This window comes from Cherax quadricarinatus, chromosome 79 (assembly GCF_038502225.1).
Source record: "Cherax quadricarinatus isolate ZL_2023a chromosome 79, ASM3850222v1, whole genome shotgun sequence".
Classification (NCBI taxonomy): Eukaryota; Metazoa; Arthropoda; class Malacostraca; order Decapoda; family Parastacidae; genus Cherax; species Cherax quadricarinatus.
In genome coordinates, this window is record NC_091370.1 from 16,221,717 (window position 1) to 16,236,828 (window position 15,112).

At 43.2% G+C, this 15,112-nt stretch overlaps 1 protein-coding gene across 2 annotated transcripts; it reads right to left on the reverse strand.

Moving 5' to 3' along the window:
- Positions 1-69: 69 nt before the first annotated feature.
- On the reverse strand, positions 70-15,111 carry LOC128702664 (uncharacterized). Of its 2 annotated transcripts, none has more exons than XM_053797025.2 (6): positions 14,368-15,111; positions 10,685-10,859; positions 10,256-10,503; positions 9,840-9,950; positions 8,628-8,691; positions 70-1,695 (listed from the first exon to the last, which is right to left on the reverse strand). In XM_053797025.2, exons 2-6 carry the CDS (start codon positions 10,773-10,775, stop codon positions 1,550-1,552), a joined length of 660 nt encoding a protein of 219 aa, XP_053653000.1. In that variant the 5' UTR covers positions 10,776-10,859; positions 14,368-15,111; the 3' UTR covers positions 70-1,549. The 2 variants fall into 2 exon arrangements, with proteins under 2 accessions (XP_053653000.1, XP_053652999.1); XM_053797024.2 differs by having other exon boundaries at positions 14,282-15,111.
- Position 15,112: the final 1 nt, after the last annotated feature.

A 15,112-nucleotide genomic window follows, 5' to 3' on the forward strand; every position in this document is an offset into this window, starting at 1 on the left:
TTTTTTCATACATGAACCAATCTCTTATCTATCACATGGAAAATACATATTTAAACCCGAGCACAATTTGCAATTCAACCAGTGGCATGGCATAGTGGATTTAAGCTTGCTCAATAAGAAAAACCAGTAAATCTCCAGGGCTCATGTACTGCACAGCAGATGTTTTGCATTAGAAACAATAGATGTGAAAATATGTTGTCTTCATAAGCAGCTGCCCTTTAAGGGAAGTTCTCCTTGAGGGAGGTTTCCTGATGCTGATGGACTCTTGATCAAAGGAACTAAACTGGTGTCCCAATGTCTCGACTAGTCTGAATGCCTTCCACAACATCAAGTGCTGTATGACCACAGGCATAGTACTCCTCATGAATGTAAGAATAATTCAAGGGGGGGTCGTCATTGTGCTGGTCGAAGGCTTTTGATCTAAGGGCTGGTAGATACTTCATTTCTTCGGATCAAACATTATCTCCTGCCCATCCCATTCCTCAGTCACTCTGACACTTATAGATTTAACACCTTACCATGAAAGTATAAAACTGATTACTGTATATTGATCAAAGGCAAGGAAGTGGACCTGTCCTACAAATTGATCACACCTGATTGCCTCTCATCCCCCATGAGCTGTATGACCCTTATGGGTTTAGTGATTCCCTTTGTAATAATATATAATTTATAAAGTAATGGCTAATATTAATAATTAAGATTCGGTCTTATTGTATAAAATTGTATTACTGCATATGGTTAACGCTTAATAGTTAAGTTAGACAATATTTGCATAAATTTAAATTTCTTCACATAATTGTTTTCATGAAATTAATACTTAAAAGACCACTTTCTGTTTGCAGAAATGTATTCTATGACAATGTTTTAAATAAGATGGAAAACCAGCTCTGGTAAATCAGTAGATTCTTGACAGTGCTAGACTATATTGCAGCTGTATGCCAGTGGTTGCTTGCTTCATGGATGGGTCATCTAGCAAGACCTGTATTAAGAGACTTTCCTAATGACCAAAACACCACTACTACTGAATATTCATAGATGAAAAATCAGATGTAAAGTATTATAGAGAGAACTGTGTCTACAAATGTAAACCAAAAACTCATCCAAGCAAACTAGTACTTTTGCTCATTACATTCTACCTTGCCACGGTGGGAAACAGTCGATGTGTTAAAAAAAATACTACTACCAGTAGTTCATTACAATAACTAGCATAATTATCAGATACCTTCTTTGTCTGTTTAGTAATTTATACAGAAGGGGTTACTAGTCTCTTACTCTCAGCATTTTAGTCACCTTTTACAACATGCATTGGTTTAGCACTTCCCCTTGATAATAATAATAATACAACATGCATTGCTTATGGAAAAATTCTCTCCCACTTGACCCTGGAGATGAAATGCTAAAAATAACAAACTATTAAGGGATTAGAAGAAAGCTCGGATGAATTTATAGAATTGCAATTTTAAACATCCAGGACCAAGTACAGTATGCATGGCTGGCTAGCTTCTAGTGTTCTAGCACAGACTGAAACTGCTTGTAGTAATAACTTGGGCTAGTACTCAACATCTGTCAGCTTGTTGCTCTTGCTCTTCAACACCTTTATCTTGTACCTGTACCAGCAACATGCAGCAGTCATCACCACTGCCACAACGACTGATATCACCAGGGTGATCAGGAACAGGGACGCGAGGGTTTGTTCTGCAACATAAGGAGAAAAATAAGTCACAAAGTTTCAAGCTGCCATAAGCTATGCAGTGTCTGAGGGCAGTGAACATGATCATTGATCATGTCTGCATAGGTGGTGGATGGGATAATGTCACACAGCTTACATCTAATCATGCCCATGTGTGTGATGTGACATCTTAACTGATAACTGGAGGGCAAGGAAGAGACTTATTACACATGTGATATGACATCATAAAGATCATAATTCATCTACAGATCTTGTCACTGATACCAAGATCTATCAGGGAAACATTTGGAATATTGTAATTCTATTTGAAGTACCTGTACAATTAAGGAAGGTGCCTTGAAGCCGGTAAAGAGATCTTGATTCAGGGAACTGGACCGAATATTCACTTCCTTGGATCATACGTGACTGCCACCTGTTCCTCAGGCTTTGTATGACCCTTATAGTTTGCTGCTTTTCCATAACTAATTATTATTATAATCAAAAAGAAGCGCTAAGCCACAAGGGCTATACAGCGCTGCATTTTCATAACTAAAATAATAATAATGTACAGTGTGTGTGTACTCGCCAAATGTGGTTACAGGGGTAGAGTCACAGCTCCCAGCCCCCTCTTCATTGGTCACTACTAGGTCCACTCTCTCCCTGCTCCATGAGCTTTATCATATCTCTTCTTAAAACTTTGTGTGGATCCTACCTCAACTACATCATTCTCCAAACTGTCCCGCTTCTTGACAACTCTATGACTGAATAAGTACTTCCTAATATCCCTGTGACCCATCTGAGTTTTCAGTTTCCAGCTGTGACAACTTGTTGCTATGTCCCATCTCTGAAACATTCTATCCCTATCCACCATGTCAATTCCTCTCAGTATTTATAAGTCGTTATCAAGTCCTCCCTATCCCTCCTGTCTTCTAGTATTGTCGGACTGACTTCCCCCTCTCCTCGTAGGACATACCCCTCAGCTCCAGGACTAGTTTTGTTGCAAACCTTTGCACTTTCTTTAATTTGTTGACATGTTTGACCAGGTGGGTTCCATACTGGTGCTGCATACTTCAGTATGGGCCCGACTTACACAGTGTAGAGTGTCATGAATGACTCCTTAGTTAGGTGTTGAAATGCTATTATCAGGTTTGCCAGGCACCCATATGCTGCAGCAGTTATTTGGTTGATGAGCGCTTCAGATGTACTTGATATGATGCTCACCCAAAGACCCTTTTTCTTGAGCGAGTTTTGTAGCCTTTGACCTTTTAGGCTGTATTCCGTCTGCAGTCTTCTATGTCCTTCCCCAAGCTTCATAACTGTATGTGTGTGTGTGTGTACTCACCTAGTTGAGGTTGCAGGGGTCGAGTCCAAGCTTCTGGCCCCACCTCTTCACTGGTCGCTACTAGGTCACTCTCCCTGAACCATGAGCTTTATCGTACCTCTGCTTAAAGCTATGTATGGATCCTGCCTCCACTACATCGCTTCCCAAACTATTCCACTTCCTGAATACTCTGTGGCTGAAGAAATACTTCCTAACATCCCTTTGATTCATCTGTGTCTTCAGCTTCCAACTGTGTCCCCGTGTTGCTGTGTCCAGTCTCTGGAACATCCTGTCTTTGCCCACCTTGTCAATTCCTCTCAGTATTTTGTAAGTCGTTATCATGTCCCCCTATCTCTCCTGTCCTCCAGTGTCGTCAGGTTGATTTCCCTTAACCTCTCCTCATAGAACATACCTCTTAACTCTGGGACTAGTCTTGTTGCAAACCTTTGCACTTTCTCTAGTTTCTTTACATGCTTGGCTAGGTGTGGGTTCCAAACTGGTGCCCCATACTCCAATATGGGCCTAACGTACACAGTGTACAGGGTCCTGAACGGCTGCTGGTGATGAGATCATTACTTTCTAGATGTTCCACCATTCTTCTCCTGACAATCTTTTCCATGATTTTGCATGCTATACATGTCAGTGACACTGGTCTGTAGTTTAGTGCTTCATGTCTGTCTCCTTTTTTAAAGATTGGGACCACATTTGCTGTCTTCCATGCCCCAGGCAATCTCCCTGTTTCGATAGATGTATTGAATATTGTTGTTAGGGGTACACATAGCGCCTCTGCTCCCTCTCTCAGGACCCATGGAGAGATGTTATCTGGCCCCATTGCCTTTGAGGTATCTAGCTCACTCAGAAGCCTCTTCACTTCTTCCTCGGTGGTGTGTACTGTGTCCAGCACATGGTGGTGTACCCCACCTCTCCGTCTTTCTGGAGCCCCTTCTGTCTCCTCTGTGAACACTTCTTTGAATCTCTTGTTGAGTTCCTCACATACTTCACTGTCATTTCTTGTTGTCTCTCCTCCTTCCTTCCTTAGCCTGATTACCTGGTCCTTGACGGTTGTTTTCTTCCTGATGTGGCTGTATAACAGCTTTGGGTCAGATTTGTCTTTTGCTGCTATGTCGTTTTCATATTGACGTTGGGCCTCCCTTCTTATCTGTGCATATTCGTTTCTGGCTCTACGACTGCTCTCCTTATTCTCCTGGGTCCTTTGCCTTCTATATTTCTTCCATTCCCTAGCACACTTGGTTTTTGCCTCCTTGCATCTTTGGGTGAATCATGGGCTCATCCTGGCTTTTTCATTATTCCTGTTACCCTTGGGTACAAACCTCTCCTCAGCCTCCTTGCACATTGTTGCTACATATTCCATCATCTCATTAACTGGCTTCCCTGCCAGTTCTCTGTCCCACTGAACCTCATTCAGGAAGTTCCTCATTCCTGTGTAGTCCCCTTTCCTGTAGTTTGGTTTCATTTGTCCTGGCCTTCCTGCTTCCCCCTCCACTTGTAGCTCTACTGTGTATTCAAAGCTCAAAACCACATGATCGCTGGCCCCAAGGGGTCTTTCATATGTGATGTCCTCAATATCTGCACTACTCAAGGTGAATACTAAGTCCAGTCTTGCTGGTTCATCCTCTCCTCTCTCTCTTGTAGTGTCCCTTACGTGTTAGTACATGAAGTTTTCCAGTACCACCTCCATCATCTTAGCCCTCCATGTATCTTGGCCCCCATGTGGCTCCAAGTTCTCCCATTCGATCTCTTTGTGGTTAAAGTCGCCCATGATCAGGAGCTTTGCCCTGCATGCATGAGCTCTTCTGGCCACTGCAGCCAGTGTGTCAACCATCGTTCTATTGCTCTCATCATACTCTTGCCTTGGCCTCCTGCTGTTCTGTGGTGGGTTATACATCACTGCAATTATCACCTTGGGACCACCAGAGTGAAGCGTTCCCGCAATGCAATCACTTTCTTTTCCGCTGTCTCCTCTCTCCAGCTCATCAAAATTCCATACGTGTTTAATCAGCAGTGCCACTCCTCCACCCCCCCCCCTGTTCCTTCTGTCTTTCCTCAGGATCCGGTATCTCGCTGGAAAGCTGGCATCTGTTATCATACCTGTAAGCTTGGTTTCTGTGATCGCTGTGATGTCTGGTGATGCCTCTCTGACTCTTTCGTGCCACTCCTCCCACTTGTTTGTTATTCCATCAGCGTTTGTGTACCATACCTTCAGTTTCCTTTCCAACACTGTGGTTTGGGGGGCCTGTGGGGGTGGGAGGCCTGGTAGCATACTGTGGGATTCTATGGTTGGGGGTTGGATGGAAGCTGTGGGTATGGATTGTATTGTGTGTTGGGATGGTGTGATAGGTTGTGGGGTTCTGAGGATAGTTGTGTGTGTACTTGCCCTTGCTGCTCTGTTCTGCTCTGACTGACCTCTGCTGGTTCCATCCTTGTCTCCTTTCCTAGCTCCTTTCGCTTTTTTGTCCTCTCCCTCAGCTGCTGTGTGTGTGTGTGTGTGTGTGTGTGTGTGTGTGTGTACTCACCTAATTCACCTAATTGTGGTTGCAGGTGTGTGTGTGTGTGTGTGTGTGTGTGTGTGTGTGTGTGTGTGTGTGTGTGTGTGTGTGTGTGTGTGTGTGTGTGTGTGTGTGTATGTGTGTGTGTGTGTGTACTCACCTATTTGTGGTTGCAGGGGTCGAGTCACAGCTCCTGGCCCCGCCTCTTCGCTGATTGCTACTAGGTCCACTCTCTCCCTGCCCCATGAGCTCTATCATACCTCGCCTTAAAACTATGTATGGTTCCTGCCTCCACTACATCACTTTCTAGGCTATTCCATGGCCTGACTACTCTATGACTGAAGAAATACTTCCTAACATCCCTTTGATTCATCTGAGTCTTCAACTTCCAATTGTAACCTCTTGTGTCTGTGTCCCATCTCTGGAACATCCCGTCTTTGTCCACCTCGTCTATTCCGCGCAGTATTTTATATGTCGTTATCATGTCTCCCCTGACCCTCCTGTCCTCCAGTGTCGTCAGGCCGATTTCCCTCAACCTTTCTTCATAGGACAATCCCCGTAGCTCTGGGACTAGTCTTGTTGCAAACCTTTGCACTTTCTCTAATTTCTTGACGTGCTTGACTAGGTGTGGATTCCAAACTGGAGCTGCATACTCCAGTATGGGCCTGACGTAGATGGTATACAGAGTCTTAAACGAATCCTTACTGAGGTATCGGAACGCTATCCGTAGGTTTGCCAGGCGCCCGTATGCTGCAGCAGTTATCTGATTGATGTGCGCCTCAGGAGATATGCTCGGTGTTATACTCACCCCCAGATCTTTTTCCTTGAGTGAGGTTTGCAGTCTTTGGCCATCTAAACTATATTGTGTCTGCGGTCTTCTTTGCCCTTCCCCAATCCTCATGACTTTGCATTTGGCAGGGTTAAATTCAAGGAGCCAGTTGCTGGACCAGGATTGTAGCCTGTCCAGGTCTCTTTGTAGTCCTGCCTGATCCTCGTCCGATTTGATTCTTCTCATTAACTTCACATCATCTGCAAACAAGGACACTTTTGAGTCTATCCCTTCCGTTATGTCGTTCACATATACCAAGAACAGCACAGGTCCTAGGACTGACCCCTGTGGAACCCCACTTGTCACAGGCGCCCACTCTGACACCTCGTCGCGTACCATGACTCGTTGTTGCCTCCCTGTCAGATATTCTCTGATCCATTGCAGTGCCTTTCCTGTTATGTGTGCCTGGTCCTCTAGCTTTTGATGTAACCTCTTGTGAGGGACTGTGTCGAAGGCCTTCTTGCAGTCCAAAAATATGCAGTCGATCCACCCCTCTCTCTCTTGTCTTACTTCTGTCACCTTGTCATAAAACTCTAGTAGGTTTGTGACACAGGATTTTCCTTCCCTGAAACCGTGCTGGTTGTCAATTATACACTTGTTTCTTTCCAGGTGCCCCACCACTCTCCTCCTGATGATCTTCTCCATGACCTTGCATACTATACACGTTAGTGATACAGGTCTGTAGTTTAGTGCCTCATGTCTGTCTCCCTTTTTAAAAATTGGGACTACATTTGCCATTTTCCATACCTCAGGGAGTTGCCCAGTTTCAAATGATGTGTTGAAGATCTTTGTTAATGGCTCACACAATATCTCTGCTCCCTCTTTAAGGACCCATGGAGAGATGTTGTCTGGTCCCACCGCCTTTGAGGTGTCAAGTTCGCATAGCAGCTTCTTCACCTCCTCCTTGGTTATATGTACCTCATCCAGCACTTGCTGGTGTGCCCCCCTGTTCTGATTTCTTGGAGTCCTACTGGTTTCCACTGTAAATACCTCTTTAAATCTTGTGTTGAGCTCCTGACAAACCTCTCGGTCGTTTCTTGTGAATTCCCCATCACCCTTCCTCAGTCTGATTACCTGGTCCTTGACTGTTGTTTTCCTCCTGATGTGGCTGTACAACAGCTTCGGGTCAGTCTTTACTTTTGATGCTATGTTATTTTCATATTGTCTCTGAGCCTCCCTTCTTATCTGTGCATATTCGTTTCTGGCTCTTCGGCTGATTTCTTTATTTTCCTGAGTTCTCTGTCTTCTGTACCTTTTCCATTCTCTAGTACACCTAGTTTTTGCCTCCCTACACCTTTGGGTGAACCAAGGACTCGTTATGTTCTTCCCATTATTTCTGTTTCCCTTGGGAACAAACCTCTCCTCTGCCTCCTTGCATTTTGTGTGTGTACTCACCTAGTTGTACTCACCTAGTTGAGGTTGCGGGGGTCGAGTCCGAGCTCCTGGCCCCGCCTCTTCACTGATCGCTACTAGGTCACTCTCCCTGAGCCGTGAGCTTTATCATACCTCTGCTTAAAGCTATGTATGGATCCTGCCTCCACTACATCGCTTCCCAAACTATTCCACTTACTGACTACTCTGTGTGTGTGTGTGTGTGTGTGTGTGTGTGTGTGTGTGTGTGTGTGTGTGTGTGTGTGTGTGTGTGTGTGTGTGTGTGTGTGTGTGTGTGTGTGAATATGTCTTGCATGGACCCCAGATTTTTCTGGTATGGACCACTGAATGTGCAGAATAAAAACTAAACACATCTGAAGAGAACATCACATATTTCCTAAAACAATAATAATAATAATAGAATATTTTTATTTCTACAAGTACATGTACAAGGTATACAGACCATAGCTGACATTAATGACATACTACTATATAGAAAGCCGCTCATTATGCAGAGCATTTCGGGCAAATTAGGTCAGTTTTGTTCCAGGATGCGACCCACACCAGTCCACTAACACCCAGGTACCCATTTTACTGATGGGTGACAATAGATAACCGGTGTAAGGAAACACGCCCAGTGTTTCTACCCTCGCCAGGAATCGAACCCGGACACTCATGAATTACCATGAATATTTGTAACTGAAAATATAATTATTCCCCCCTCCCACAGGAAAGACTATTTCAAGTGCCTTGCACTTCTGCACCCTCCCCCTCCCCACTGCCCCTCACCCATTAACAACCTTCGCACACTCCTAAGCTTAGCACTTTCTTCCCTTTAGCGCTGTATAACCCTTACGAGTTTAGGGCTTAAACTTATTATAGTATAATTATTATTATTATTTGCTGGACTACAAAGTCAATTTGACCTACCTGATGATTCAAATGAAGCGGTGGAGACGTCTGGAGGCGTACAGTCACTTAACTCAGCTCGTCCCTGCAAAATACAGCATTATGCAAGCAATACAGTAGCTGATGCTACATAAGATAATGCAACGCTTTTCAATAATTACTTTGTATAGGCGCTACACTCGTGACTCAGTTGATGGACTACCCAACTAAATTACGACTCAGGGTAGGTTCCTTGATGGTTGTGAGGTCCTCTTAATGTAGAACTGAAGTTGTTCTACCCATACTTAGATCAAACTAGATTATTTCCCACTTCCCAGACACTGTATGACCTCTACAGATTTAGCGCTTCCCTATAAATGCAACAGTTAGTAGTAGCAGCAGCAGCAACAACAGTAATTATAATGATAATAATTTTGGTTAGTGAGTGCCTGTTCTTTCAAGAGTTGTAGCGCTGTATGACCCTGGTAGGTTTAGCGTTTCCCTTTGATTATAATACTAATAATGTTCTTACACAGAAATAACTGCAGAGAAACATATATTTATGTTCAAGAGTGACAGTATGATCAGCTCTGAGAAGATGTATGCTTTCAACTAAGACATAAAAGCATGAACAGATTCCTGACTCTTTAACAGACACTCCCAACCTGTTACATAGTCTGGGAGCTACAAAAGAAAAAGTCTCTTTTGTGAAAGATTTCCTCCCGTAGCAGGAGGCTTAATCAGTTCGTAGAGGTCAGCAGCATCCTTGTAGAACCATTCTCAACCTGAGCTCATGTAAGAGGCACAAAGCCTATCAGAACATTTTTTGTCTTTATTAAACTTAATAGGTTTAAATGCTAATAAAAGGAGCTTACATTCAAGTCTTGAGAGGGAACCAATGCTGCTCATGCAAGTATGGACTAGTGGGAACTCCAATTGGGACAGAAAATACCAGTCTAGCTACACGATTTAACACAAACCAAGGTCCTTTTTTTTTTTAGCAAATACATAGTTCATTGCCACTGTGACTTGTTTAGTTATCATAACTTTGCTGCCCAGTCCCTGCACCCATTACGTGCCTCTCCCATCTTCAGACTACCACCCACAGGAAGGGTATGGGATATATAATAAACCTATTTAACTAATTTAGGCAGGCAGACAAATAAACAATTGCAAAAATTAATTCCAGAGGAAACAAGATCGTGGAAAGGGACCAAAATATGCATAAGTGAGCCACATGGATCCCTGTCTGACCTTGATCATGAGTTCGACTACTTGAAACCTGTAGACGTTGAGTAACACACGGACGTCGGACTTGTTATAGGTGATGGTCTTGTTGCCGTCCATCTTGGTCTTGAGGGAGTGCTGCAAAGTGAGTCAGGGACATATATTATTCTACCACACCATCAGCAAGCAAAGTCTAAATAAATAAATAATATATATATGAGCAAATTATTCGACTGGGCCACCTGACCCTATGGATGTGGTAAGGGCACACTACCAGTGTAGACTAATGTATAATGGAGATAATGGAGGGCTCTTGATTGCAGCTAACCTCTTCTCCCTTCTTGAATCAAACCTGATTACTTCCCGTTTCTTTGGCGCTGTGACCCCTACATGTTTAGTGATTTAGAACGAATATATGGAAGGTGAGGTATGTCGCAACCTACCTCGTCGTTGTCACTGTCGTTACTGAAGATGAGAGTATGCCAGGTATCGGTACACAAGAGGTCTGACGTGATGGTACAGTTCCCAGCTGTCCTCCGTATCTTCTTGGCTGTTGAAATAACCGTCAGCCGAAGCACTGCCGTCACTCCTTCCTCCTTGTTTTGTCCTCCAAGACACCTCAAACACACTTCTCCTGGCATCTTACTGAAGGATTTCACCATTTCCAGTCTGGTCTTGTTGACTTCTTCACCTATGGGAAAGACTCTAGATATAAGTTTAACCTTGAAGCTGGCAAAAGGCTCTTAATTAGAACCCTCTAATCATGGGTAATTACCTCCCGTTTCCCCGGCACCTTATGATCCGTATGGGTTTTGTGCTTCTCCCATGAATATCAGTTTAATTACATGGTGACTGCTGCTATCTTCACTTACTCTTGGAGAGGGACTGGGTGACCAACAGCATCAACAGGAAGGAGAGGAAGTGTGTGGTTATTTCCGGGGTATTTGTCCATCTTTCCGTCATAGTTTCCTCGTTTGCTGCAGTTCTGAGTGACTGCTTCACCAACAGTAGTTACAAGTGATACAACGCCGTCTCAAAACGGGAAACCTGCAACAAAAACAAACATATGTAACAAAAACAAACAAATGTAATATATACAGACTTTGCAAAAGCCTTCTACAAGTGTGACCATGGCGCAATAGCGCACAAAATGCGTGCTAAAGGAATAACAGGAAAAGTTGGTAGATGGATCTATAATTTCCTCACAAACAGAACACAAAGAGTAGTAGTCAACAGAGGTGTTACAGACCGGGCCGCGGGGGCGTTGACCCCCGGAAGTCTCTCCAGGTAATACCTGGAGTTTACCTGGAGAGGGTTTCTGGGGTCAATACCCCCGCGGCCCGGTCTGCGACCAGGCCTTATGGTGGATCAGGGCCTGATCAACCAGGCTGTTACTACTGGCCGCACGCAATCCAACGTACGAACCACAGCCCAGCTGGTCAGGTACCGACCAGTGCCTTCTTGAAGACAGCCAGGGGTCTATCGGTAATCACCCTTATGTATGCTGGGAGGCAGCTGAACAATCTTGGGCCCCTGACATTTATTGTGCTGTCTATTAACGTGCTAGTGGCACCCCTGCTTTTCATTGGGGGGATTTTGCATCGTCTGCCGAGTCTTTTGCTTTCGTTGTGAGTGATTTTCGTGTGCAAGTTTGGTACTAATCCCTCTAGGATTTTCCAGGTGTATATAATTATGTATCTCTCCCGCCTGCGTTCCAGGGAGTACAGGTTCAGGAACTTCAAGCGTTCCCAGTAATTGAGGTGTTTTATCTCAGTTATGCATGCTGTGCATTTTCTAGGTCAGCAATTTCACCTGCCTTGAAAGGTGCTGTTGGTGTGCAGCAATATTCCAGCCTAGATATAACAAGCGACCTGAAGAGTGTCATCATGGGCTTGGCATCCCTAGTTTTGAAGGTTCTCATTACCCATCCTGTCATTTTTCTAGCAGATGCGATTGATACAATGTTATGGTCCTTGAAGGTGTGATCTTCCGACATGATCACTCCCAGCTCTGTTGTGTGGTTGGAATTTGTTTTATACTCCGATGAAATTTTAATTTCCTCACGTTTACCATATCGGAGTAACTGAAATTTCTCATCGTCGAACTTCATATTGTTTTCTGCAGTTCATTTAAAGATTTGGTTGATGTCCGCCTGGAGCCTTGCAGTGCCTTCAGTGGAGGACACTGTCATGCAGATTCGGGTGTCATCTGCAAAGGAAGACACAGCACTGTGGCTTATATCTCTGTGTCCGATATGAGACTGAGGAACAAGATGGGAGCGAGTACTATGCTTTGCGGAACAGAACTTTTCACCGTAGACGCCTCAGACTCTGTTGACTTCTACTCTTTGTGTTCTGTTTGTGAGGAAATTATAGATCCATCTACCAACTTTTCCTATTATTCCTTTAGCACACATTTTGTGCGCTATTACACCATGGTCACACTTGTAGAAGGCTTTTGCAAAATCTGTGTACATTACATCTGCATTCTGTTTGTCTTCTAGTGCATCTAGGACCTTGTCGTAGTGATCCAGTAGTTGGGACAGACAGGAGCGACCTGCTCTAAACCCATGTTGCCCTGGGTTGTGAAACTGATGGGTGGTGATCTTGCTTCTTAGGACCCTTTCAAAGATTTTTATATGGGAGGTTAGCGCTATCGGTCTGTAGTTCTTTGCTATTGTTTTACTGCCGCCTTTGTGGAGTGGGGCTATGTCTGTTTTTTTTAAATAACTGTGGGACGATCCCAGTGTCCATGCTTCCTCTCCATAGGATGTTAAAAGCACGTGATAGGGGATTCTTGCAGTTCTTGATGAACATGGAGTTCCATGAGTCTGGCCCTGGGGCAGAGTGCATGAGCATGTTATTTATCTCCTGTTCGAAGTCATTTGGCGTCAGGATAATGTCAGATAGGCTTGTGCTTACCAAATTCTGTGGCTCTCTCATAAAAAATTCATTCAGATCTTCGACTCAGTCTGGTTAGCGGCTCGCTAAAAACCCAGTCATATTGGGACTTGAGTAGCTCACTCATTTCCTTGCTGCCATCTGTGTAGGACCCATCTTGTTTAAGTAGGGGCCCAATACTGGATGTTGTTCACGACTTTGATTTGGCATAAAAAAAGAAATACTTTGGGTTTCTTTCGATTTCATTTACGGCTTTTAGTTCTTCCCGCGATTCTTGACTCCTGTAAGATTCCTTTAGCTTTAGTTCGATGTTTGCTATTTCTCTGACCAGTGTCTCCCTACGTATTGCAGATATATTGACCTCTTTTAGCCGCTCTGTTATTCTTTGCCTTCGCCTGTAAAGGGAGCGCCTTTCTCTTTCTAGTTTGCATCTCTTTTTTCTTAAAGGAATATGCCTTGAGCATACATCGAGTACCACAGAATTAATCTGTTCTAGACATAAGTTGGGGTCTATGGTGCTTAGACTATCTTCCCAGCTTATATCACTTAGGACTTGGTTTATTGGTCCCACTTTATGTTCTTGTTATTGAAGTTGAATCACATTTTGTCGGTCCAGGTATAGTGCTATTAATGTAGCGCTGTTATTATAGATGGAAAATGCCTACAATTTGCATAATTTGTAGGTGTCTGAGCCAATGGAGTTAATTTTGGGCCTGACTGGATTATCTGGTATATGCGTTTGATTAATTCATATATATATGAGTTATTATTTTTTAAGTAGCTCATTTTTGCCTTTCGACAGTCATTATATTCTATTAACTGAGACTAGGGAATTCTTTCTGGGTTTGCATATTTATATTACTCAGTGGATCACCCATCTTACCCAAGTAGTTAGTTTTATCCGTAATTACTTCTGCATTTGATCTTTCCCTATATAATTCGATTGCTGGCACACTCAGCTCGCACAATGAAATCCAGGGTTCGATCTCTGGTACGGGTGTGAACATTAGGACGTGTTTCCTTAAGACACCTGCTGTCCCCGTTCATCTTTCAATAAAATGGGTTCCTGGGTGTTAGTGGACTGGTGTGGGTCGCATCCTGTGACAAAACTGACCTAATTTATTATTATTATTATTATTATTATTATTCAGTGATTCGGGTGAAGGATTCTTGGCCCCTGAGCTTCAACTTACACTGCTCGTCTTCGGATCATACATAACTGGTTTCTATTTCCGAGGCGCTGTATAACCTTACGGGTTTAGCGATTCACCAAGACAATAATAAAAAAATATATTTTTAGAACTTCACTGTAAACAAACCACGGAACGGGTGGGGTTTGAACCCAGGATAAGCGAGTCATAAAACTCCAGGGCAGTGCGTAAACCACTCCTCTTATTAGGATTTCATGACTGATCTGCATTGTGTTTAGAACTCTGGAACCCCTATTTAGTAAAAAAAAAAAAAACTGGCTGTTTTAGTTAGGAAAATGACAAAATTTCATATATGAATTATTGTTAATACATTTCACATGTATTCAGAGTATATTTGTCAATGGAAGTTTTAACTTACGTGGTGTAATAATATCTGTAAGATGAAAGGCTCCTGAATATCTTGTTCACTGTTTCACATCTTTATAACATTTTCGTATCACCTGCCTTTCTATCCTTAATTTGGCTGGATATGATATATGGAGGATAACACCAGGGCTGGTGTGGATGTCTCGGCTGCTCAACACAGAATAATGATGAAGCTAGCGGGAGAAAAATGTGAGTTATCTACACTCTTCATATCCTCACACGAGACTGAGGCGGACACTATCAGCTCCAAGTAATGTTATTAACGCAATTCCTTTGTTCTTCAGGGAAATGATAACGTCTAAAGGATTACAAAGGTTCCATAAGAGTAATAAGCAGGGCACTTGATGCAGGGAGAGCTGATACAGTTTGATTTGTATGAAAAGGAAGTTGGGAACTATTAGTCTCTTGTGATAAGAGTTTCATTATTTGGGTCATAATCTTTGACAGCAAGCCGTATAGGTTTACCTAGGATTAGAGGGAGATTTATTAACGTTATTAAGTTCCCTCAAGGGAGATTCCTTGATGCCGGTGAGGGGCTCTTGATGCAAAGAATTAAACCTGTTCCTCCCGTAATGCTATGCATACAAGTGGCTTTGGCATGCTGCTCTTACCTGTATTTTTTTGTACCTCTGTATGTATGCTCAAATTATTAAATAAATCAATAAATGAATAAATAAACCTGGCTGCCTCTTGCTCTACAAGGTCTCTGTACAACACCCTAAATATAATTATAATAAGCGACGTTACAGTTTCACTTAAAATCATTGACAATTATAACGAATTTGAGTGATCCAACCAATTGGACAACCTTCTTTCCCTGGAC

Bases quoted from the DNA above. Each gene is read 5' to 3' on its own strand.
- LOC128702664 (XM_053797025.2), bottom strand. From the start codon at position 10,775: ATGACGGAAAGATGGACAAATACCCCGGAAATAACCACACACTTCCTC. The intron at 10,504-10,684 runs GTAAGTGAAGAT...TCTTTCCCATAG, and splicing joins CACCCAGTCCCTCTCCAAGA to GTGAAGAAGTCAACAAGACC. The intron at 8,692-9,839 runs GTCAGACAGGGA...TGTATTTTGCAG, and splicing joins TAGTCGAACTCATGATCAAG to GGACGAGCTGAGTTAAGTGA.